This window comes from Acanthochromis polyacanthus, chromosome 4 (genome assembly GCF_021347895.1).
Source record: "Acanthochromis polyacanthus isolate Apoly-LR-REF ecotype Palm Island chromosome 4, KAUST_Apoly_ChrSc, whole genome shotgun sequence".
Lineage (NCBI taxonomy): Eukaryota > Metazoa > Chordata > Actinopteri > Pomacentridae > Acanthochromis > Acanthochromis polyacanthus.
The window spans coordinates 22,412,241-22,435,271 of NC_067116.1; the positions used below are offsets into that span (position 1 = coordinate 22,412,241).

The following is a 23,031-nucleotide window of genomic DNA, read 5'->3' on the forward strand; positions in this document are numbered from 1 at the left end:
GCTCAAAATGACAGCCTTTATTGATTCAGTTGAACAAGGGAATCGCGATCTTGTGACGAAACGTCACTGCAAATAAGACTCATCATTTAAAATATTTACATCACATTGAGATGTCTGAGCCATTAGTTTAAATCTTTGCCTTGTGACAGAAGAAATGGCTTGGATGCAAATGTTTCAACAACTGAATCACTTCTTTAATGATGACTGCACATGTTGCAATTGATTGTGGCTCAGAAGATGGAAAAACATCAAAGCAATAATATTACGGCCGCAGGTACTTTTAAAGCTATAACATGTTAGGAGTTCAGTGGAACGGGTTGATATGTTAAAATAATTCATTGCACAGATGACAGATTTGCACAATGTCAAAACGGAACTAATTTCTAAGTCAATTAAACGTGGCAACGTCTACTCGCAACATGATTGTCACATGTCTGCAGAAATGAGAAGCAGGTGAGAAACAACAGTGGAGTACATTCTTACTGTGTTCAGAAAGTGTCTTTCCTGGAAGAGTTACAAAACTACAATCCCTCGGACAGTTTGAGGAGAAGATACAAAAGTCTAATGAAGAAAGGAAACGGCGTCCGCCTCATTCCTGTGGTCAACAAGTTGCTACAAAGAATGATTTTAGTATAACTACACAAAATGGCCAAATAACGCCCAACTGAACAGCCTAACGACGCACACAGCAGCAAATCATCTGACAAAAGCAAAGTCTGAATCAACTCAAGGTTCTGGTTCACACAGTTCTCCAGGAAGCGGGTTTAAAATCCACATAAATCTCGAGAGGAACTCTACAAGGAATATATAATGCAGGCAAAACAGCTTTGCACAAATCAAACATCCACAGAAGGAAAAATAAAATCTACCAGTCTCCGTTTTTACTCCACAGAGAAGGAAGGTGGCTTTTTTTCGTGAGCCCATCCTTTACACAACCCAGTTGCTATCATTACCTGGCCTAACTTTATTCAAATAAAAAATAAAACAAGTCCTTTTCTGTGGGTTTCTTGAGCCCTCTGGTGTCTGGAAGGTTTTTAAATGCTGGTAGTTTGACTTAACTACATTCATGCTTGTGCTGCAGCTGTTTATCTGAAGGTGATTGGTTATAGGCACTGATTCTGGCTTCTCATTCACTTTTCATTTCATCTCCTTGCCATCGTTCGATCACTACTGATGGCGTTTCTACCGTGAGTGACTGGGATTTAGTAAAAGGTCGGAACATTTCAATCCACACAGGAACCAAAAGTCTTTCATACTAAACTCATTTTGAAATTATAGGGGGCTTGGTCATTAGTGTGGCTGTACTGGTTCATATGATTATTCACAAAGTACTGTTTGAAAAGACACTGGTGTTACAATGGTATCTAATGTGTGGTCATCTGGACTGAAAAGTCCAGAAGCCACACTTTTCCGGTTTAAGTTTCGACCCTGGCAATGAACTGAACTTGCTTCCTTCGCTTCCTCAGCCACCTTCCTTTTCTACTTCTTTCTTGTGGTGGATTGATTGCCACGACCGCCTGTAAGCCTCGTCTACTATCATCCTCCTTTCCCCCTTGTTCAGTTTCTTTCACCTCAAGCAGGGATTTGTGTGATCAGTGTGGACAGTCCACAATCCCCTGAGGAATCACTCAGCGCAAAGCATTCAAGCATTTGTCACTCTAAGCGTACACAGAGTGTTTTTAAAAAAAGACATCTGGTCATGAAGCACAGCAGGACGTCAACAACCCCTGCTTTCCAAAGATTAAAATAAGGAAAAGCCTTTGCTGAAACATCAAATGACACCGAGTTGAATATTCAACGCTGGTCATGTTTGATAGTTTCAACGACTTTTTTGCAATTTTGTGCTCTGTGATAAGAAAGGTACTTCAAAGAAGAAAAACTGTCCCATGAAGGTCGCGATATCGGTGGGATTCGCGCCTCATTGAAAAAACTGAAATCCCTGTGCCACTCCACCACTGACGCGTGGTCGAAACCACCCCATTAGAGACCTTGTGAGAGAGCCAGTGGTTCTCAAGGCAAGTGAAACGTTTTTCAATTCAAGGCTCTTCAGTGTCCGACTCAAGCACAGAAACCAGAGTTTTTATTTCCTCTCTGAGAGGGTGTGTCGACTGCTGCTTCCTTCAGAGGCTGCTGAGGTGTTCGGGTCCAGTAGAAGATTATTGGTACCACTCTCCTCCCACGACAAACCTAATTTTTGATAGTCTGGGACTTAATACGGGTTGAGAGTCAACCATCTTAGCATGGGGATTTTGTGCTGCCTGTTTAAAAGCTTTCTGCAACCATGTCCATCCAGGTTTGGAGAATGAATTCATCAATTTCCGCTGAAAAGCTTCAATCCTCATCTGAAGACAAGTGAAAAGCTTTCCTGGAGGCTGTGGGCTGAAGGGCTGTAGGAGGATTATGTTGTTGGGAGCTGAACCTCATTTGGATTCCCATGAGAGACTGTTGCGATCTCTCGTACGTTTCCCCTCAGCAGCTCGACCGCACGCCGCCACCTTCCCTCCCTCGCTATGCACGGGCATGGGTTCCTGCCTCTCGCTTGTTCTCTTGACCTCTCTTGCCATCTCCCTGCCCATCTGTTCGTGCTCTCTTCTTCTACCCTCCCATTTCTCTCGCTGGTCATTGGTTTGGTTTCGCTATCCCGTCGCTTTCACTTGGTGGTGCTTCGGCTGTAGCAGAGGAAAACAGGTATCCATTTTATGTTTTTAATATTTCCCAGATTAAAAAGCTGATGAACTAAGCTCAGCTCAAGCCTAGCTCCCTTCTTCAGGTGCCCTGCAAGACACAAAAAAAGTCTTAGACTTTATGTTCATAACATTTGAAGAAATATTTGGCCATTTCTATGTGCTTTTAATAGCTACTAGTGAACAGTTTTCTGTGCTACTTTGCTTTTTATTCAATGTGAGTTCAGTACTTAATTACCTTTGTAGAAACCAGTGGGCTGTGCCCACCCTTTGTGTACTTACACTTTAATACTGTGACAGTCCAGTTACTCCGCCATGCTGGTATGCACGTTCACCCTGGTAAGTAGAGTCCTGGGACAAAGCCACATCGATTTGGGACTTGAACTCGTCGCCCAAGTAGCTGTCCTGGAAAACATTACAGTAGATACGACTTTAGACAGAATATTTCCTCAGCACCTATCAGTGAGCTCAGGGCTCCTTTATCTTTTGGAATTCAAACATTTCCACAATACGTTTCATCTATATTTACTTAATTATAAGCATCACTTACACAACAGCTACTATTTACTGAATAATTTTCATGCCCCTTTCTCTGACTGGAATAAACTCAACAATATACAAAAAAAAGGAAGGGTAATATCTGTGAAAGAGGCCTTAACATACATAAAGATGATTAAACTCATAATATTATATATATTACAGTCCCTCCAGGAATTTGCAATCACGTGAAATCAACCAATCTCCGTGAATTTTGCGCGGCCTTGCAATTTTGTCCAATCACCGCAACTTTCCCGCAATTTTGGCCCGCCTCCCGTGAGTTCCACCAATCACAGTCGTCCCCAGCGATAACCTAATGCACGTACGTCACCGAATTCACTTCCTTGTTTATGGTTTGAAGATGCAGACATGCAATACTATTAACTCTCATTTACCAACAAAAATGACTGCTGAAGACCGTGATAAACTATTAATTCACTGATGTTCTTCACCAAAGCGGAGCTAAACTGTTTTACACCCGTGCGATGTTGTGATGGAATACAAAAAAGAAAAAAAAAAAAAAAAAAAACATCGATTGATACACTTTTTTTTTTTTTAAAACACAAAACATATTAGAACGGCTGAAATGATCAGACAACAGACCACATTAATCACCATGATGGAAACTGTTGCATCAAGATCCGTTAGAGCACTGAAAGAATGAGGTAAATTACATTATTTATTCCACCTTAGAACACAGTGGAGTTATGTGACGATCAGCGTGTGTGAATCTTTCCTCTGCTACCAACATCATTCAAAAACAGACTCAGGGATTTGAATGAAATTTTCAGGGTCGGTCAGAAATGACACAAGGATCAAGTGATTAGACTTCGGCAGTGATACGGTTTAAAGTTTGGATCCACAGATTTGTTAAGGATTTCCCATTGAGGTAGCGGCATGGTGTCTGATAGCAGCATGGTAACCATGGCAACAAGTGAACGCTACCTCAGCGGCCTGCTGACGATCACATGATTGTGATCCTACAACAAATCTACCACTGTGGACGCATCAGAAATGACACAAGGAACAACTGATTAAACTGTGAGGGTGTTTCTGAGTCCCATCAATTCCAGTTGCCAGCTACACATTTAGGTCACGTGATTCGGTATGTATACATGCAGAATGCACACCTGTCTTGGTGGAGGACTGCACTCTCTCAGCGCTGTTCTTATTAATTGACGTGACAAGCTGTGAGCATGTGTGTGTGAACACGTGTGTGCAGGATGTGAAATTAAGTTTTTAAGCCACTGACAGATATGTACAAATATTATTCATTCAATAGTAAATTAGCATTTTGTGCCGCAAATCTACCAACCACTTCATGTTAAACCAGTATCTGGCTGCTGCTAATGTCCCATCATGGTGTGCCAGCTTTTGTGGAAATGGGTTGGAACGCAAAATAATTAATTTCGGAATAAATATTGTCAATGACAGCGTTGAAACATGTTCTACAAGCTGGAAAAAAATGCAGCTTTTTAGCAATTGTCAGTGTCTCCCGCAATTTCATCACAACAAATAAGCTTAAAACATCGCAACTTTTATCGCAATTTTTTAGAAAAGCTGCCGCGAATTCAGACATTTTCGGCCGCAACGATGACGAAAAACGCCCGCGAAATCCTGGAGGGACTGATATTAAAAGCAAGTGGTAATTCACAAAAAGATAACCAGAGGAAAATACTAGATGGGTTAAAGCAAGCAGGCCTTAATATTAAGATTCAAAAGTGAGTGATCATTAAAAATATTTTGTGCCGATTGGTATTAGTGGGTTAAAAAAAAAAAAAAAAAAAAAAAAAACTTACAAGAGAATTAAAGTATTAAAATAATAATTGTGAATAAAAGTACAAACAACCAAAACCTCATCAAAACAATTCTGATCAACTTCTCTTAAATATCTGACATTTCTTTTCTGTGGGAGACAGTGACGTGTTACCTGGGACAGCTCCGGCTGGGAGAGGCCAGGCTGGCTCATCTGAGAGGGCTGGCTCATGGAAATGTAACCCTGAGTCAGGGGCCCCTGGGAAAAGGACTGGGAGGCCCCGTCCTGGCTAGCCTGGCTGTTCGGTCCGTTACCCTGACTGGCACCCTGGTTTCCTGAGCCGCGGACCCTCTGTCTCCCCCCACGCCCAGGCTTACCCTTCATAGCTCCACGACCTTGATGTAATAGAAAATCAATAAAGAACAGAGGCAGAACAGCATGCTGGGAGACCAACCACCAACTGTAGAGAGCAAAGTGAGTATTGAGACAGGCTGGGTATGTGGTGGGATTTCCATCTTTGTAACTTCACTTAATTAGCACACTGCACTACAGGAACTAATCCAGATGTCACGGTTTTCCCTCATTTTAATAATCTTGCTCTTTTTTCATTTAATCAGGTGGTTTTAGTGGATTATTTTTTTAAGGCTGATACTATACCTGCAGCGGGGCCGTTGGTCTGACCTAGGTAGCTGGGCGGAGGCATTGGTGGCATCACCAGGTTGAAGGGTATAGGAATATTCATAGCTGCCATTTGACCCGGGCCCGCCCCAATCATCCCGATCTGGTCATGTGTCTGAAAGTACATATTGGACGGACGTCCAGCTGAAAGACAAAGAGAATGTTAAAAACAAGACTAGGCAAGCAGAGTTTTGCTGAACTGTAAATGCAGCTATAAAACAGTCTATCACTTATTATCTAGAGTCACACCATAAGATGGTACATAAATAAATACCAGCGTTGCTGCGGTCGTAGGCAGAGCCAGGAATGAGGGCCTCACGGGCGTCGTACATCGCAGTGCTCATAAAACGTCCCCCCTGAAAAACACCAGACACCACTTAGAGCAGCTGCATCCTTCCCATCGATTATTCTGCCCTTTGTCTTGTATCTGTCAAACTGTCCAAAACCCCAAGATATTTATTGTACTATCATAGAAGACAAAGAAAAACAACAAATACTGACATTTGAGTAGATGGACGTGGACTAGTTTATGCACTTTTGCTTAATAACTATAATAATACCTTCAAATAATAATGCATCAAAACAGAAAATCCTCCTGAAGGCCATTTAAAACCAAGACCTGAGTTTTTTACGTCCATCATTTTGTTGCCTCACACAGCAGGTTTTCATTGTGATGTCTCCAAGGAGCATGCATGAAAGATGCATAAATTCTTTGCCAAGGGAATTCTCTAAGGAAACAGCTGCTTATGTTATCAACTTTTTTTATTATATTGGTGATGACGGATCAGGCTCTCTGTATCACTGTGAGGCTCTTTTAAAATAAAATCAATGAATCAACATGTGTATTCCTGCAGACAGGGGTCATGAACTTAGGCTGGAAACTCTCTAACTTTAACAGATTAAATACTGCAGAAGTGCTTTAATGCTGATTCCCAGTAACAGTTTGGTCAGGCTGAGTTTGTCGAAAAATCTTAGGGTCTAAGGATCCAAAGTATGACAAGTGCACTTTGTCAGTTCCACTTACTGGGTTGATGGTGTTAACCAGTTTGCGGGGTTTGCTGAACTGCATGAGGCTCTCCCTCAGGTTGTTGAGGGGCCCCTCCACAAGGACCTTCTGCTCCTTGTAGTTATTCAGCAGGTTGTTCCACAGAGGCTGCTTGGAGAGGGCCTTGGGGTTCCCCACAATGATCACACCATACCTTCATATACAAGACATCGCATCAGAGGTGGGAGAAGAAATGCAGTGCTGAAATCATGTAGTAAAGAATTTTGTGTGTCCACACCTAAATACAAATAACAGCTGTCAATATAAATTTTAAAAGTGTTACAGAGTTGATCCAAGGAGTTCACAAACAAATTTGATACAGTAGTTCTTAATTATATTCTACAAGGAAATATAAATGGCTCATCATAAACCAGTAAGCTGGTCATGTGCTGTGCCCATTAGGTCCACTGTGATTCTTTTAACTGTTCTGAGGTTTTTACTTGGCTCTGGTCAGCGCCACATTCAGACGACGAGGGTCATTCAGGAAGCCAATGCCCTGGTGCTCGTTGGCACGAACACAAGACAGGATGATGAAGTCCTTCTCTCTGCCCTGGAAGGCGTCCACACTGGCAATTTCCACTTGCTGTGGAGAGGGAATGGGAGAATTTAAGAACAAAGGAGCAAATTTTGTAAATTAACAGTACTACTAGTTTTTACAGATAGTGCATATCAATCTTGTACTTCAACAATGCTCTTTTTGGTTCTTATTAGTATTTTTAAAGAGAAAAAAACACCTCAAAAGTATTTAAGGTGTTTCCTGTAATGAGTATTATGTTTTTCAGTTGGGTAAACTCTTATGTCGTAGCAGGGTTAGGAGTGTGGTACCTGATAGAGTTTGGTGTGCAGGGAGCCACTGAACTGCATGTACTGGACCAGGTAGGAGCGCTGACCCTCATACGGGGTGATGATGCCAATCTGATCAGGTTTGGCTCCTGCTTTCAGCAACCTGGTTGTGATTTTTTCTACGTTGGCAGCCTCAGTCCTAAGAAACATAAGCATCAGTTAAATACTGTACTTAATGTTCAATGGTGGGAAATGACCTCTCAGTTTAATGGTTACTAATGGAGGGTTAAAAATGCAATCATGTCTGTCAGGCCTCCATTTTACAAACAGCAATTTGTCTTGGTGATGTTGGCACAACTTTCACTGTACGAGTAATGTGGGGAAAAAAAATACTTCTGTAAAAAAACAAAAACGCATAGCTGCACCCATTTAATTTTGCTTCACTGTAACTTAATGAGTAAATATTTGTAATCCTCTGACTTAAAGTAACTCCTTTTCAGTGTTCTATGGACATAAACCTGGCTGTTTTGTTGTCCATGACTAAAGGCTTTGTGTAGCAGCCACACTGATTTTAATTTAAGGGCTACAGGTGAGCACCTCCAAGTGTAAGCCCCAGCTATCCTTTCCTAACCTATGCATTCAGCGCACATGTTCATTTTGAATTATTTAAATCTGTTGGATAAATTATGCAAAGTAACCCAAGGAAATGTGTGATGTTACCTGTTAAGATACGAAGTCCCAGAGCTGGCAATTTCCTCCTGTCCCTGAGTCACATAGAAGAACATGGGCTTATCTGGCTGTGGCCACTGGAAGTCAAAGCCTTTCTTAATGCGGTCAGCTGGGGAGAAAAACAAGATCTAATTATTTTTTTTAGTCTTCAGTTTAGTTTGTAGATACACCTGCTAATGCACAAGCCACACTGAAAATTAATTTGCCTCTCCATCAAACCAGATAATGAACTGCACAATTTTGACAAACCTGCAGTGACGCCGTTCTGCAGGGAGCCCTCATAGAAGATGTTGGAGGGGAAGGCACTGAGAGCCGGGTGCATGCGGTACTGGACCTGCAGGCGGATTGGTCGAATTCCCAGAACCACCAAGCGTTCGAACAGGGACTGGGACAAGCCTGCCTTGGCTGCTTTCTTACACATCACCACAGGACCCAACTGGCAGTGGTCACCCACCAGAATGAGCTGGGAGGAGGAAGACAGGCACACAAGTGTGACAACTGGGTTACTCCAACACCGTAAGGTAAAAAGTTATTGCTTCAAATCTTTATATTGTAGCTATACAATTTATTTGATACCGCAACTAAAAAGTTACTCAAAGTCTCATGATTCTTTTTTCTAATTCATATGTTATAATTCATAACGATGCAAAATAAAACATGAGTATTTGCGTGGACATGTTCGAGTTATTCTGCATACGTTCAGCTGTAGGGGTGGAGACTAGTTGTTTGGGTTGTGTGTTTCAGTACCTGCTTGGCTCCCAACACCACAGGCACCATGCACTCGGGCTCGGTGGCCTGGGTGCTCTCATCAATCAGGATGGAACGGAACTGCATCTTGGCCAGACGAGGGTCTCCAGCCCCAACACAGGTGCAGCAGATCACATCAGCATTCTGGATAATGAAGAGAAAAAAATGAATAATCCCTGAAGGAAGTCTGCAGTGAGAAACTTCAATTGTGTTTAGTGATTTTGAGAACTGAATAGATTTACTCCAAAGGTAGTCAAGTCGTTATCTCTCCTGTGTTACTAGCAAAGACGCTGGACAAAATACTCCACTAGCATCCAAAGCTGATTTACTGTTAGAGTGACAAACGCTGCTTGGCATCAGATCTTTGATTTCTACTTTCAAAGTAACTTGATGGCAGGACAAAGTTAAACCTTACTGTTGTCTATACTCGGCCACAGATAAAGATAGGTTTTGAGTATTTTGCTTGTATTCAGGCTGTCAGTGCAGAGAACAAGACGAAATGTGAGGAACAGAGCGCTACGACACACAACAAAGATCCTCCACCTGGGACCAAGTTGTAGACTTGGCAGATAAGTATTTGGTCAGCACGGTTTTTTTAGACATAAAAGCAGAATCTCTCCATAACACATCGAAATAATTTGGTAATCAGATTCTCCCAGTTACTCATTCATATATCAAAAACTTAAGTTATGAATTTCAGTATTTGAAACAAGCAGCTGTGAAAAACAAAGTGGCCAAACTGTGTCACATTCATATTCAAACAACATTTAAGTACATGTAGCTGTCTAACTGGACACTGTATCTCAAGATACCAAATATGTAAAGACTCACATCAGGATGAGAGCCAACAAACATGACTCTAGCATTGCTAATAATACTCAAATGAAAGAGGAAGCCAACGTATCCAGGGGAAACTCCACAAAAAACTAGTTAACACAGTTAATACAAACATGCTAAATAAAGATTAGCAAGAGACTTTTTTGTTATAAGAACACTCATGACCACAGGATTAGGTAACTGAACAAATTGCAAAGTCTATTGACTGACTGTATGGCTGAAACTACTTGTTGCTTTAACAACGCTAAAAAGCTAAAAAAAAGTCTCTGCAAATTGCCAGAAAACCATTTACAGTGAAACCGCTGAGCTTTAGTCTAATATTTTGAAGATCCTCCTCACCATGAGCAGCTCCCTCTCGGCAGTGCGCTTCAGAGCCCTGTAGCGTTTCTCATCAGCAGACGACAGCTCACCAGTCTCATCCTTCAGCTGCTGCAGTTTCTGAAGCTCTGGCATACTAGGGAAACACAAGATAAATCATGGTGACGACAGAGAACCTTGACCCTTGACTCGTTCACACTGGGGGCTACACATAATGCTAACGATCATCTCATCTGATTTAATAACTTGGTTTAATATACATGCATGCGGTGGCTGTAGTCTTCATTTAGAGCAGGGGTGTCAAAATCCGTTCCTGGAGGGCCACTATCCTGCATGTTTTAGATGTTTCCCTCTTCCAACACACCTGATTCAAATGATCAGGCTCGTTATCAGGCTTCTGCTGAGCTTGATTAGCTGATCATTTGAATCAGGTGTGTTGGAAGAGGGAAACATCTAAAACATGCAGGATAGTGGCCCTCCAGGAATGGAGTTTGACACCCCTGATTTAGAGCAACTTGACTTAACATCTGCGACAATTCAGGTTCAAATAATAATCAGGTGCTTGATGTTCACAAGTTAGACAACAGAAATATTTTTGAGTTTCCGCTGCCAATATCAGCACGCATACATGGTTAAAAAAAAAAAAAACAGAAGTAACAAAGGGCCTGCATGCCCCAGCTATGAAATTTGTACTTGCAGTAAGTACAATATAACAATCGAGCAACAACAGCACTGAGTCTAGAGTCTGGAGGACTATTTCACTTCATGTCACCAACCTGTCCATGTTGCTGATCTGGTTGTGCAGAGCCAGAAAAGACACTGGTGACTCGATGGCCTCTCTGCTCTTGGCACAGAGTCTGACAACCTTCAGTCCAGTCTTGTCGATCTTCTCAGTCAACTGGTCGACAGCGATGTTACTGGGAGCACACACCAGTACTGGTCTACAGGACACATGCAGAGAGATAGAAGAGAGAATGAGAACAGGTACAGTGTCTCTAGAAAGGAGTTATTTAGCTGGAAGAACATAATATCCAACACTTCTGAGGGCCTGTAAAGTAACAAGATTTCTGTCTTACCCATTGCCCTGTCGAGACAGGTGATATACAATTGTGGCTGAGGTGACAGTTTTTCCAGTGCCAGGTGGACCCTGGATCAGACTGAGAGGCCTCTGCAGCACCGTCTTCACAGCATACACCTGAACACACAAGACATATCATCGTTTTTACAGTTAATCCAAAATAGGGGAGCAAAAAAGATGTACTGATGTACAGAACAAATTGCAGTAAATTAGATAACTGAAGTTATACGTTGTCCTATAATGAGTTTGTTAAATTGAATTACTTGCTTGCAAAAGAAAAATATTTACATAATGACAGGAATCACAGAAACTCAATGTTTATTCAAGTCTGACCTGTGAGTGGTTGAGGTCAGGCAGACCCTGGGCAGTGAAGCGCTTTGGCAGCTGGCACTTGATGGTGACATCCTCTACCTCGTGACCCAGCAGTTTGTGGTAAATGTAGCCAGACACGGAGGTCTCATCAACAGCAAACGTCTTCAGGGCACTCTGCATCCTGCAATAACACGCGTACAAATGTGAGTCATTATTTATTTTTTTAAAAAAAAAAGGAAAATGAAAAATCAGAAATACTTAATTATTTCTCTGAGGAAAAATATTTATTATATCCTATAATGTAAAGTAATATGGTGAGAAACAAAAGGTAAATGCTCCCATCACATTTGGAATTTAGGGGTATTAACTGTCAGCATACCTGTCAAAGGAAGTGGACTTCCACACAAAGTCCACCTGGAAGTTGTGGGGGATTTCCACAGGTGCTCCAACACTGCTCCGCAACTCAATGGCAATTTCATCCCCATAGTCTTTAAACACAGGCTGTTAAGGAAATCCAACATTATCCTTAAATTATTTCTCCTAGGTGGGGCAAGAAGGGGTAATGTTGCCTTTACTCTCTTAGCATAGTCAGTGCCAGTGCAATGAGCCACACTCAAAGACAAAGCAACGCAATAGATGACGCATACGGAACTATTAACAGTATAGAGGATACTGTCGGGCACTTTGATGACATGGCCGATGCCCTTCCAAAGGGGGGCCAAGTCTCCCTTGTATCGTAGGCAAATCTCATCGCCTTGCATCAGTCGCATATCTAGGATTAACAGGACACAAGTTAGAAACACATGCTCAAAATGACCTGCAAAATTAGTTTAAAAAAGAGTGAGCTATGGTCTCAAACCAAAAGATACAGCACCTCACACCAACAAATCCCTTCTACAAAAACTAGCAAGAACAAAAGTATAAAACATGCTGTCAAAAGATGCAGGGATGGGGGAGGTTGTGTGCAGTTCTGAGGACTGAAGGAAATGGGGAAGAGGCTGCATCAGCATCACATAACCATTGGGAGGAAGGGAAGCTCAGACGATTAATACCTGAATCTGTCTTGGGCAGTGTGAAATAGGCAATTCGCTTTTTGTTCAGCCCCAGGTCCCATCTGACAGTTATATTGTCTTGGGTCTGAAAAAGGAAGATAAGAAATCAAAATACTTCATCAACTGTAATAATTACAATGCTATAGATATAATATCAGATTATCATGACAAAACTTCTGGAACTCCAGAGGTGTAAAATAACACATCACAAACAAAAAAGTAATGCAATCACAACTGCAGTGAGGAAAATGTATAATCACAATTAAAGGACTTTTGAAGAGGTTTTGATGCCACCTAAAACTTGATGCACATGTAGATGACCATGTACATGTAAGATTAAATGTCTTGGGTGTACAAATTGTTTTCAGGCACCTGTGACTCCTTAAGTTTCTTGTCATAGTCGGCCTCCAGCTTGACCAGAGGGCCAAAGATGTTTTGGTACTGGTAAGCGTCCTCGTAGCGCAGCAGCACATGCTGGGGCTCCTCATCCACACCGGGTTTCTCCAGGTCTTCCAAGGTGGCGGTGGGATTGTCCTGTGACCAAACAAAGTCACAACTACTAACTAAAAGCAGGTAGATAGAAGTCCCTGTAAGCAGCTGTCACTGCTTACAGGGACTGTGTCACTGCTTCATGCTTACCTTCCAGAGTTCCTCCAGCTTGTTGATCTGCTGAGCGGTGATCTGACGAGCTCGGAGTTGCTCCTGCTCTGATGGGATCTTCACCAACCAGGACAGAAAGCAGCGGTCCTGGATCAATGGTTGCCACTGCGAGCTGTCCCAGTTGATGTCCTTAAGGCTACTCTGGCTGGCACAGGGCTGCCTGCATCGAGATACAAGATTCAGACAGGCAGAAATATTGCAGAAGTGCAGACTTTTACAGTAATCAAACTATTACTTCTTTAATTTTTTTCCCCAGAGTCTTTCTTGCTGCATGTGTATGAGACCTTTGAAAGGGTGATATTTATTCCCACAGAGCAGGAAGTTCTAGTTAAAGGTTAGTGAACATGAATAAGGAGTTCCAGCTACACTACTGCAGACAACTAAGAAAACTACAGGAATGTTTGAGGCAATTTAGACATGGCACAATTACACAGTTATAACATCAAAAAGGCACTGACAAATCAGCTAACATCTTCCTCCATCAATATCCTTAGCTTCAGGATGCATGGGTTCTTATCTGACACTAGAAACTTGAAAGACTCCTAAAAAGACTCTGAAACACACCTAATGACACAGTCCCTGCTTCAAAGCAACAGCATGCAGCTCCTCGGAGGTTCATTGCTGTCCTGTATGACATTCTTGACAGAACATACACGATATGCACACACTGGTTCCAGGACGTTCTGTCAACACAAAAGGCTACTGCCCCTTAGCACTCACCTACAGAGAAGCACCACGACAGAATCAGCCTTGGCTGGGATGAAACCCAGGAGGAAGACGTTGCGGCAGCCGCAGTTGTAACACTCCAGAACAGTTTCACCCAGCGGCCCGTCTTTATGCAGCGTCACCTCTTTGCATTTGGCTCTCACCAAGTGGTTCACAATATGACTAAAAGTCAGACAACAGGAGTGAAACAACACAGAAATAAATCAGAAAGCTGAAAATTGATTGACCAAAACAAGAGCAGTTGTAAACAGATGTCGTAAATGGTTTACAGATTTATTTCCTTTTGCAAACATCAGCAACAGGATATTAACTTGAAACACACTCTTCAAATACAGCGAGAAGGGTCGTAGACACTACAGCAGTAATATTTAACTTATGGCCTGCAGGCAAAATCAGGCTCAGAATAGGATGCTGACTGGCCCATCAATCAATTTTTAAGTGATATTTATAATAAACTGATTCATACTAGGATATAGTAAATGTACAATAACATGCATGAAAACAATTTAAAAGGCCTCTTGGTGAATATACATTTTAACTGATGAAGGTTAATACTGGTTTATTAACAGTCCCCTGGGCTCCTGTCCTTTTAAAAAAGTGGCTCATGGGAAAAGTCAGTCGAGCATCACTGCACATCATACAGATCTCTGGTTCCACACATTCACCATTATTTGTGACTCCAAAGTTATCAGATTGCAATGTGGTTGATAAGTGACACTGTTTAATGACAAGTGATTGGTGATAATTTAACAGCAAACAAAACAGAAATGGGATTTTTTTTCTGATTTAAATATTACCATTACACTTAATTTAGTCTACCTCAGTAGATTTACGAGTTTTAGTTTCTCACATGCTCATCCAGTAAGTGCAGTGAAATACAAAGTGATTGTTCTCAAGACTGTGCAGCAACAATAAGACATGATAAAAGAACAAATCTCGAGAAAATCAAAAAAAGTCAGTCATAAATAATAAGATAGAGATATTCAGCTACAGTGCTGTGTATGCTGGGTAACAGTCAAGTTGTGTGTGCTTGCATGTGATTGCCTGTGCTCATATGTTATTGTTAAGCGTCAGAGTGCGGGTGCGTGTGTGCACAGACTCACGTGCTATTTACATATTTACATTAGTCCAGTGTGCTGTAATATAGATGAGGTGCTATATTTAGCAGTAGCTTCTTGTTCTGATGTTTACATGTGAGCCAGCTGAAAATGAGCAAACCACACACCTGCCAGATGTGTTGCCACGTCCATTGCAGAACCACTTCTTGCTGGTATTGCAGTACACCACACACGCTGGATCGTGGATACCACAGTAGCTGCAAAACAAAATATCAAACCAGCATCTGAAATAGTGCAGCATTTAGTCAAAAAAAACTATATGGGTCATTTCGTATGAAATCAACCAATTTTAAGAAAACTTCCCACCTGACCCTCTCAGATTTTGCTACGTTTTTACATACATTTAGCACATTATATATGATGGGAAAATCCAAAATTTGAGTGCTTTATTGTCATTAGTTTCAAAGTTATGGCCATTTGAAGTAAGTAGGGGGTACCCTATTCTTGCAGCCAAAACTAAGACTTGAAATTTTCGACCATTTTCAGACTTCTATAACTTTTGAACAACAAAAGATAGAGATCTGAAATTTTCAGAATCATTTCTCAGTGACCTATAGTCCTCAGAAATCTGAAAATATTTACTTTATATTTATAATTGCATGTTACAGAGAATGACAAAGTTGCGATTTTATCCATCACAAACTTCTAAACTGCTACATTTGGCCACCCATTACACAAAAACTAATCATCATATCCATTAGAAATTTTATGTGGTATAATTTGGCTATCCAAGGATTGGATCTGTATAAAATGAAAGTGCTATGGTATGTAATGCATGAAATATGAACAGCTAAAAATCAAAAATATCTCTCCGACCTTCAGATTCAAAGGTCAATATCAGCATGTGGGATAGGTGGTATCAAAAAATAAAAGACATCATGTGAAATTACAGGAATTTCCCTAAATTTTGACACCAAGCACAACTTGCTTCTATAAACCCTTCTATGTTTAATGTTGACGTTTTAATCCGAAGGTCGGACCCATATGAGCAACAGCTAGGCCATGCCAAACTGACCTCAGGCTGAACTGCACACAATGCCAAGTCTCTGCAGAGTCAGCATATTAAATCCACTATGCTTATATCCACCGTGTATTTAAATGACTCAACAGCAAACATGAAATTTCATACGATTGTGCCCTTGCTATAAACATCTTCTGTAGTTACATCTTAAAAACTCACTATATTTGTCAAAAAAAATCTCATCAGAATTTTAATCAGTCAAAATCAAAACAAACGCGTTTTTTCCAGAACAAAACACGTGCTTGTACAAATCTAACTTTCCTCTAACAAACACTCTTTCATAGCAACTGATCTACAGTAAACAGTAGTGACTTTTTTTTAACCACTTTCTTTTCTAAAGATAAAATATTTATTTCTGCACACATCTCAGTAACATCGATATGATACTACACATTTACTGTGTGTTTACAGGACAGCAAATTACTAAAAAATTATAAATTATTTAAAAATGGAAGTCAGTGCAGTAGTTGCAATAATGGTCTGGGAACAGTTACGACAGCTGGCTGAAGTGTTTTGTTAGTCAGGTGATATATGAATAGCTTGGCTTAGTAAAAAAATTATAAAGCTTTGAAAGTTTGTAATGGACTAATGCTGTATGTGGTAATGAGGACTGTAAACATTAATAAATGTTTGAGTCCATCAGTTTAGTGAACCCTCAGGGACGATACAGAAAATTGACAGTAAAAGCAGTGCATCCTGTATGTGGAAGTATTAGTCAGGTACACTAATGTAGTACTGTAAAGACTTCCTCGGTGATGTGTCAACCAACATGGTGTGGTTCCTGTCACGGTACCTGCATGCGTGCACAGGCAGATCTTTGGTATAGTACGTGTCCTCTTCATCCTCTTCAAAGTTGAGCTCGGCCAACAGCTGGCTGGCTTTGGCCACCGAGTCATCCACTCCACCGTTGTGAAGACCCTCATCAGGACCATTAACCTGCAGCACAAAACAAGCTTTACCAAACAAACTGGATGCTAACGGCTAGCAGCTAACGGCTGTGACACACAGCGCGGAAAAGCCAGTTTATTAAACGTTGACACATTGTCAGTGTTCATGAATCTTATCTTTGGTGAATAAAGCTACGCCTATGAGTCGGGGTTGCTTCGCAGAGTTCAAAACAAACGTGCTAAGACACCTATCAGTACTTTAGGAGTTTAGTTAGCGTGAAAGCTAACGTGCTAAGCAAGTTAACATGAAGCTAAGTGCGGCTAGATGCTGTAGCAGCGAGCTAACAGGCAGCGCTGCCTCAGCTAGCTAACGTCGGCAAACCGCGCTTTATTGTGCCTTCCTGTGAAAATTAAACCTTCAGACCTGGCTGTCCAACTGGCTCTGGGTCTGGCCTTGAGTTTGCGTTTGGCTGGGAAGGGTGAAGTCGGTGAAGTCGTATTCGGAGCCCTGGGTGTCCGCTCCGAGCAACTCCGTTTCCTCGGTGTCCAGGAAGGTGAGGGTCTGGGAGCTCGGCCCGTACGCCTCCACACTCATCGCGACTCAACTTTCGCTTTACTGAACGGTTTCCGGCGCTCCAATAAAGACGCTTAAAATCCACACAGCGTTTGTTTATCGACAGCTGGTTTAGAGGCCGACGCCGTGAGTCTGAATTTGAACCCAAATAAAAATGGAACCGATCAGAACCTCGAAAGCTTCAGCAGGTCCAACAGCGGCCGTGACGGACTTCCCTGCGCCGCTCAGCGTGTGACGTTCACCGGAGGCTGGAGGTCAGAGCAGGAAGAGCTCTCACTCTCATCTTTTTTCCGAGGATCAAAATAAAATTGTTGAGGCTGCAGATAAAAACTGGAGACTACACCAAAAATGGGTGTTATCAGACATTTGTTCTGCTTGAAAATAAATATTTAACTTCTGTGACGGCCCCCGTGTGTGTCCGCCTATTAGGGGAACTCATGACAGCTGTTCTCTTTAAGGTGCTGGGATTGGCCAGGAGAAATGGTTGAGATGTGGAGCACCTGGGCCCGCTGCTCCACTTCTACTATATATACTTGCTTCCTGTGGTCTACTGGGCTCTTTCTGCTCCTGGTTCCAGTCGCTGACGCCACATGCATCATTTATGTTAGCTTCTTTTGTTAGTGCACTTTCCAACACCTTGCACCACATCATTTCCACACAGCCACATACACACTACTGATTAGAGACTAGACACACTCCATGCGTGCAGTTACCCTTTGTTTATTTTACTTTCATTTGTAATAAATTGCTTGATTATTTTTGACAAAGCACTCCTTGTCCTTTTGTCAGAGCGCACGTGTGTAAAATTGTTTGGTGTACTGATTTTCTTTCTCTATTTACGTTGGCTTTAAAATTTTTGTTCTTTTTACATGCGTTTGTGGGGAGTTTAAAGAGGAGCACAACTTATTTTGGCTGGTGATCGGGGTAAGTTGGTTGTTATATTAATGTATGTTTGATTGTTTACTTACCCTGTGGACTCAGCGTTGATCTGCGGCTGCAGTTTTGTTTGCATATGTAGCAGGTCAGTCCGGTAAGGTATCCTCGTGTGTTTTGTTATCATATGGTGTGGAGCTTTCCCCAGTAGGCTGTAGCAGCGCTCCTTTTTGGGTTCGTTACGTGGGGCTTGGTAGTGCTGTGACGCGTGCGGTTAAAGCTTTGCTTGGGAGCATGTCCGTGGTTTCGGGAGGGTTGGCGTGCTAGTCGCCCAACCGGACCAGCGGTCAACGGTGCATAAGAACCCGCCTCTAGTCGTTGCATGAAGACTAGGGAGGAGTTCAATAGCGGGGTTTGGTTCATTAGATAGCGGGAGAACTCCATCCATACTGACTCGGGGTGATTCTCCGGGCGCACACGGTGGCCTTGTGGTGCCTGACAGGTCCTATTCCGGTGTAAAATTGCTTAATGCTGTAGTTGTTTTTGACTAAATCCTCAAAATGTCAGAAGTTGAGTCATTTATTGCTTCTCCGTCTGAGGAGAATCTGGAAAAGTATACAAATCACAGTTGATAAGGCTCCTGTCTGCTGTTACCTTGGGTTTTGGTCTGCCATGTGTCTCAGTTAAAAGGTAAGGAGTTCTAGTAGTGTAAGTCTCATTTCTCATGAGTAATGCATTAGTCATCTTTATCAGTCATCACAACAACTTGATTAAGCTTTGGATTTAATGTGGTTGTTTCAACATTTGAGTCACTTGGTTGCTCCTCAGGTGTGAGGGATTAACATTTGTGTGTGTGATGGTTGGCTACAGTGTGACGTTTTGGATTGTGTGTGGTTGTTTCAGCCCATTTGTGTGTTGTCTTGGCTGATGCTGCGTTGGAATGAATGTGGTGCTGGTTTTCTAATCGTTACAGTAACTGCGTTTGTGGCTGAAGGCCATGTGGTGTCCTTTTGGTTCGGTGGTGGTGGCAGGTCACTTTTGGTTGGGTCTTTGTGTGTTGCTGTTAGTGAACGGCAACTTTGTAGTTGGACTACTTGTTGCGACCCGTTTGGTGTGACTGTCGACCCCACGTTGTGTTGGACACTTGTTACTGTTAAGAGAGTGTGGTCTCTGATCTGTTACATGTATTACTTAATAAGTTAGTATAGAATCTGTTTTGTTTGTTCTAGTATCTGATATGAGTTGCTTGTTATATAGTGTCTGCTCTGGTGTCTCTGACCACAGATGGAACCTGCATTATATTCAACCCATGCCATGGAAAAGTGTTCTCCTGTTTACAGAGCCCTGCTGGAGGTGTTTTTATGAGGGTTCTTCTGTCCAAAATACTGATTTAGGGATTCTTCAGCTGTTGTAGACAAGGGGGAGTTGTTTGGGGATGCTCTCTGCTTTCCCCATATGGTAGGCAATAAAGAACCATTTGTTTTAACCCCTCCTATATGTTGAAAACCTATAAGACCTGATTGCTGGTCATTGTCCAGCAAGGAGGATTCAATTGGCCGGCTCCTTCCAGGCAGGTTCTGTCTGTACTGATGCTGCTCTTTCTTTTAATAAAATACTTTTAAAGAAAGTCAGTGTCATGGACATTTTCTCCTTCACCTGCACATTACGGACACCAGAGAGAGAAACAATGACAAGAGTAACTTTGTTTTGTCATTCCCTCATGGTGGTAGCTCTTTTAGGCTGGTAGCAGAGTTTGGTTTGAGTCAGTTCCTTACCTTTGACACTTGATCCGGTGGATAGTTTGTCTAAGACGGGTTCCCCTGAGTTACGGGAGATAGTTTCAGCTGGTGTGGTTACACGTAGTATGACTGAGGTGGTGATGACGTCAAGATAGTGGAGGTCCTACCACTGTCTGATTTTCCTCTGGCTGTGTCAGCCAGTGAGCTGATGCATGAGCAGCACAGTGATCCTTCATTAAAGGAAATGTTTGGTCGAGTTTTACCTGCAACTGAATTAAACGATACGGACAGTGGCTACTGTGTGCAGAATTGCTTGTTGTTTAGGAGGTGGACACACCTCGGCTGTGATTCTGTTGGAGAGGCTGTTTGCCAGTTGGTGGTGGTTCCAGCTTTGGTGCTGAAAGTGGCACATGACGATAGTGGACACTTTGGTGTCAGGAAAACATATTTGCACGTTTCAAGAAATTTCTTTTGGCCATATATGAAGAAAGATGTCTCTGCATTTGTAAAAACTTGTCATGTGTGTCAGTTAAAGGGATAACAATTTGTCGTTTCTTAAAATGTATAAAGTTGCATGGAACATGCCATTGGAGAATAGGGAAACAAAGTGTGTATGTTATCTCTACAACAATCCTGTTAAAACGTTGTATTTTTGACATTACATTTTGACTTATCTTTGATCTGTACTGAGTACTCCAGGTTCAGCAACATGGAGACTGAGCACCGCTGTGTGGCAGAAGTCAGTGGTACAATAAACTTGAGTGACATTCAAAGTGTTACAGTGAAGCAGCTGTGTAAGAAAACCCATTAGAATGTTTTATTTCTCCTGAATTACATCTACTAGCAGCTAGTCATGCATCATCCTTTTCAATGTAAAAGCAAAATAGAAAAGATTTCTTTGAAAAGCTAAAGAGGTGGATCCCCGTGCAAAACACAGCTTGATTTAAGTTTTTTGAGAACGGGGCAGACAATTGCAGGACTGGATTGTCAGTCCCTTAATAACTTACTCCACTTGTTAACTCCAAAGTAGTGTGAGCACTTTCAGGCAGAAGAGCAAGTTGAACTGGAACATTTCTGAAGGAAGTCTGAGTGTGCAAATGCATCTTCTGACGGCTGATATGTCCAGCTAATAATCATACATAAGGTGGAATTTACATAAGTACATTTTATTTTTGAAAAGCCAGTATATTTCACAAACCCTAACTGAATTGATATTTAATCTGTATGAGCATTCTCAACGCTGTGGCATGAGATTCCTGCTGAAAATCGTGTCAGAAGAATCTGTGAGAATAATCCTGAGGAGCAGTAATTAGTCTAATCAGTGTTTCAATGCTTTGCACTGACACACTTAACAATAAAAACATCATTTCAGTTGGGCACTTCTCCATCTCTTGCTTCAACAGTCCTGTTATCAAAATATGTACATTAGTTAAGGTGGGCATGAGAACATGGAGGGGTGTAATGTAAAAAGAGTGATTTATTTGAACAAAAGTCTGAGAAAGTTAAGTGGAGGTTGACGACAGGCTGGTTTGGGGGTGGACGGCTGGAGTGATGGAGGTAGAGCTGAAGGCTGAGCGCAGGAAACACTGGAGCTCTGGAGGACTGAGGGAGCAGCGAGGAACATAGTATCTACACAGGAGAGCACAAACTGTCAGGAAAATAGGAATCTCTGAGTCACTAAAAAGAGAATACTCAGTTGAATGACCGGAGAAGCAGGAGAGTTGCAGTTGTTGTACCAAATGCGCAGAACAATCTGGGACGAGAAGAGAAAAGTCCAGGTTTTATGGAGGAGCTGATGATCTGGAATGAGCTGCAGGGAGACGAGCCACGTCTTCAGTATCACACTGAAAGGAAACCAGAGAGAAGAGAAAAACAAGAGACGGACCGAACCAAACCAAACCCAAAACATGAAACATAACAGGAAATCCTCACCATTTGTCAATTTTTCTATATTTTTTTCTTTATAGATGTTAAAACATCAGAAAGAATCATTAACATTGATGAAATCTAGTAATAACATTTGTAAAAGCGCATAGAGACTTTAGGAGGGTCTGACCCTCCCTAACCTCAACCCTCTGGAAATGCTCCATCCTAAGATGACTCTTACTGTTTAGACAATTAGTTTTCATTTCAGAAAACAGTTTCCAGATCTCACCAGTTAATGCAGTGAATCATAAAAAATCACACAAACATGACTCTCATTGTTTACATTTTCAAAATAGATTAATTGTTGAAAATGTAATTTGTAGAATCTCAATGATAACAATGAAAAAGTAATTTGGATGGAGCATTTCCTGAAGACCCTCCTAAAGTCATCTCCTGCTTTTATTCTCCTGTTATCTAAATATGTTTTTCAAAACGTGCCATGAATGGGCGACATCTCAAATATTTTTCTAAATCACAAAATTTGGATGACTTTTCTTTGAAAATTTGAGCAAAATGTACAACTGACAGAAAACACTTAATATCATCAAACAGAAACATTTGTAAAAGAGGATAAAGACTTTAGGAGGGTCTGACCCTCCCTAACCTCGACCCTTTGGAAATGCTCCATAAAAATATGACTCTCATTGTTTACATGTAAAAAAATCAATCAGATATTGTAAATGTAATTTCAAGAATTACAATGCTAACAATGAAAAATTATTTGGATGGAGCATTTCCTGAAGACCCTCCTAAAGTCTATCCTGCTTTTACAATCTCCACAGATATAAAGGGCTGGAAGAGGGTCCACCCTACCCTGTCTCTGCTACTGCACTGAAACTCAAACATTTGCAGATTTTTTTTTTTGCACAAGGTTTGCAAGTACATTTTACAAAGACATGGCTCATAAATAGGGGAAATGACTGTTTGCATCAAACAGATATTTTACTGAAC

The 23,031-nt window shown here is 41.6% G+C and overlaps 1 protein-coding gene across 2 annotated transcripts; it reads right to left on the reverse strand.

The window, feature by feature from the left end:
- Positions 1 to 2: 2 nt before the first annotated feature.
- LOC110959183 (UPF1 RNA helicase and ATPase) lies at positions 3 to 17,874 on the reverse strand. Of its 2 annotated transcripts, none has more exons than XM_051947205.1 (24): positions 17,393 to 17,874; positions 16,875 to 17,017; positions 15,168 to 15,257; positions 13,937 to 14,104; positions 13,196 to 13,376; positions 12,929 to 13,090; positions 12,557 to 12,641; positions 12,178 to 12,276; positions 11,884 to 11,992; positions 11,526 to 11,685; positions 11,191 to 11,309; positions 10,891 to 11,055; positions 10,136 to 10,250; positions 8,960 to 9,103; positions 8,462 to 8,675; positions 8,204 to 8,321; positions 7,526 to 7,682; positions 7,141 to 7,283; positions 6,680 to 6,854; positions 5,930 to 6,011; positions 5,635 to 5,799; positions 5,152 to 5,372; positions 2,967 to 3,089; positions 3 to 2,669 (listed from the first exon to the last, which is right to left on the reverse strand). In XM_051947205.1, exons 1-23 carry the CDS (start codon positions 17,561 to 17,563, stop codon positions 2,970 to 2,972), a joined length of 3,306 nt encoding a protein of 1,101 aa, XP_051803165.1. In that variant the 5' UTR covers positions 17,564 to 17,874; the 3' UTR covers positions 3 to 2,669; positions 2,967 to 2,969. The 2 variants fall into 2 exon arrangements, with proteins under 2 accessions (XP_051803165.1, XP_022061652.1); XM_022205960.2 differs by having other exon boundaries at positions 3 to 2,775; positions 17,393 to 17,871.
- Positions 17,875 to 23,031: the final 5,157 nt, after the last annotated feature.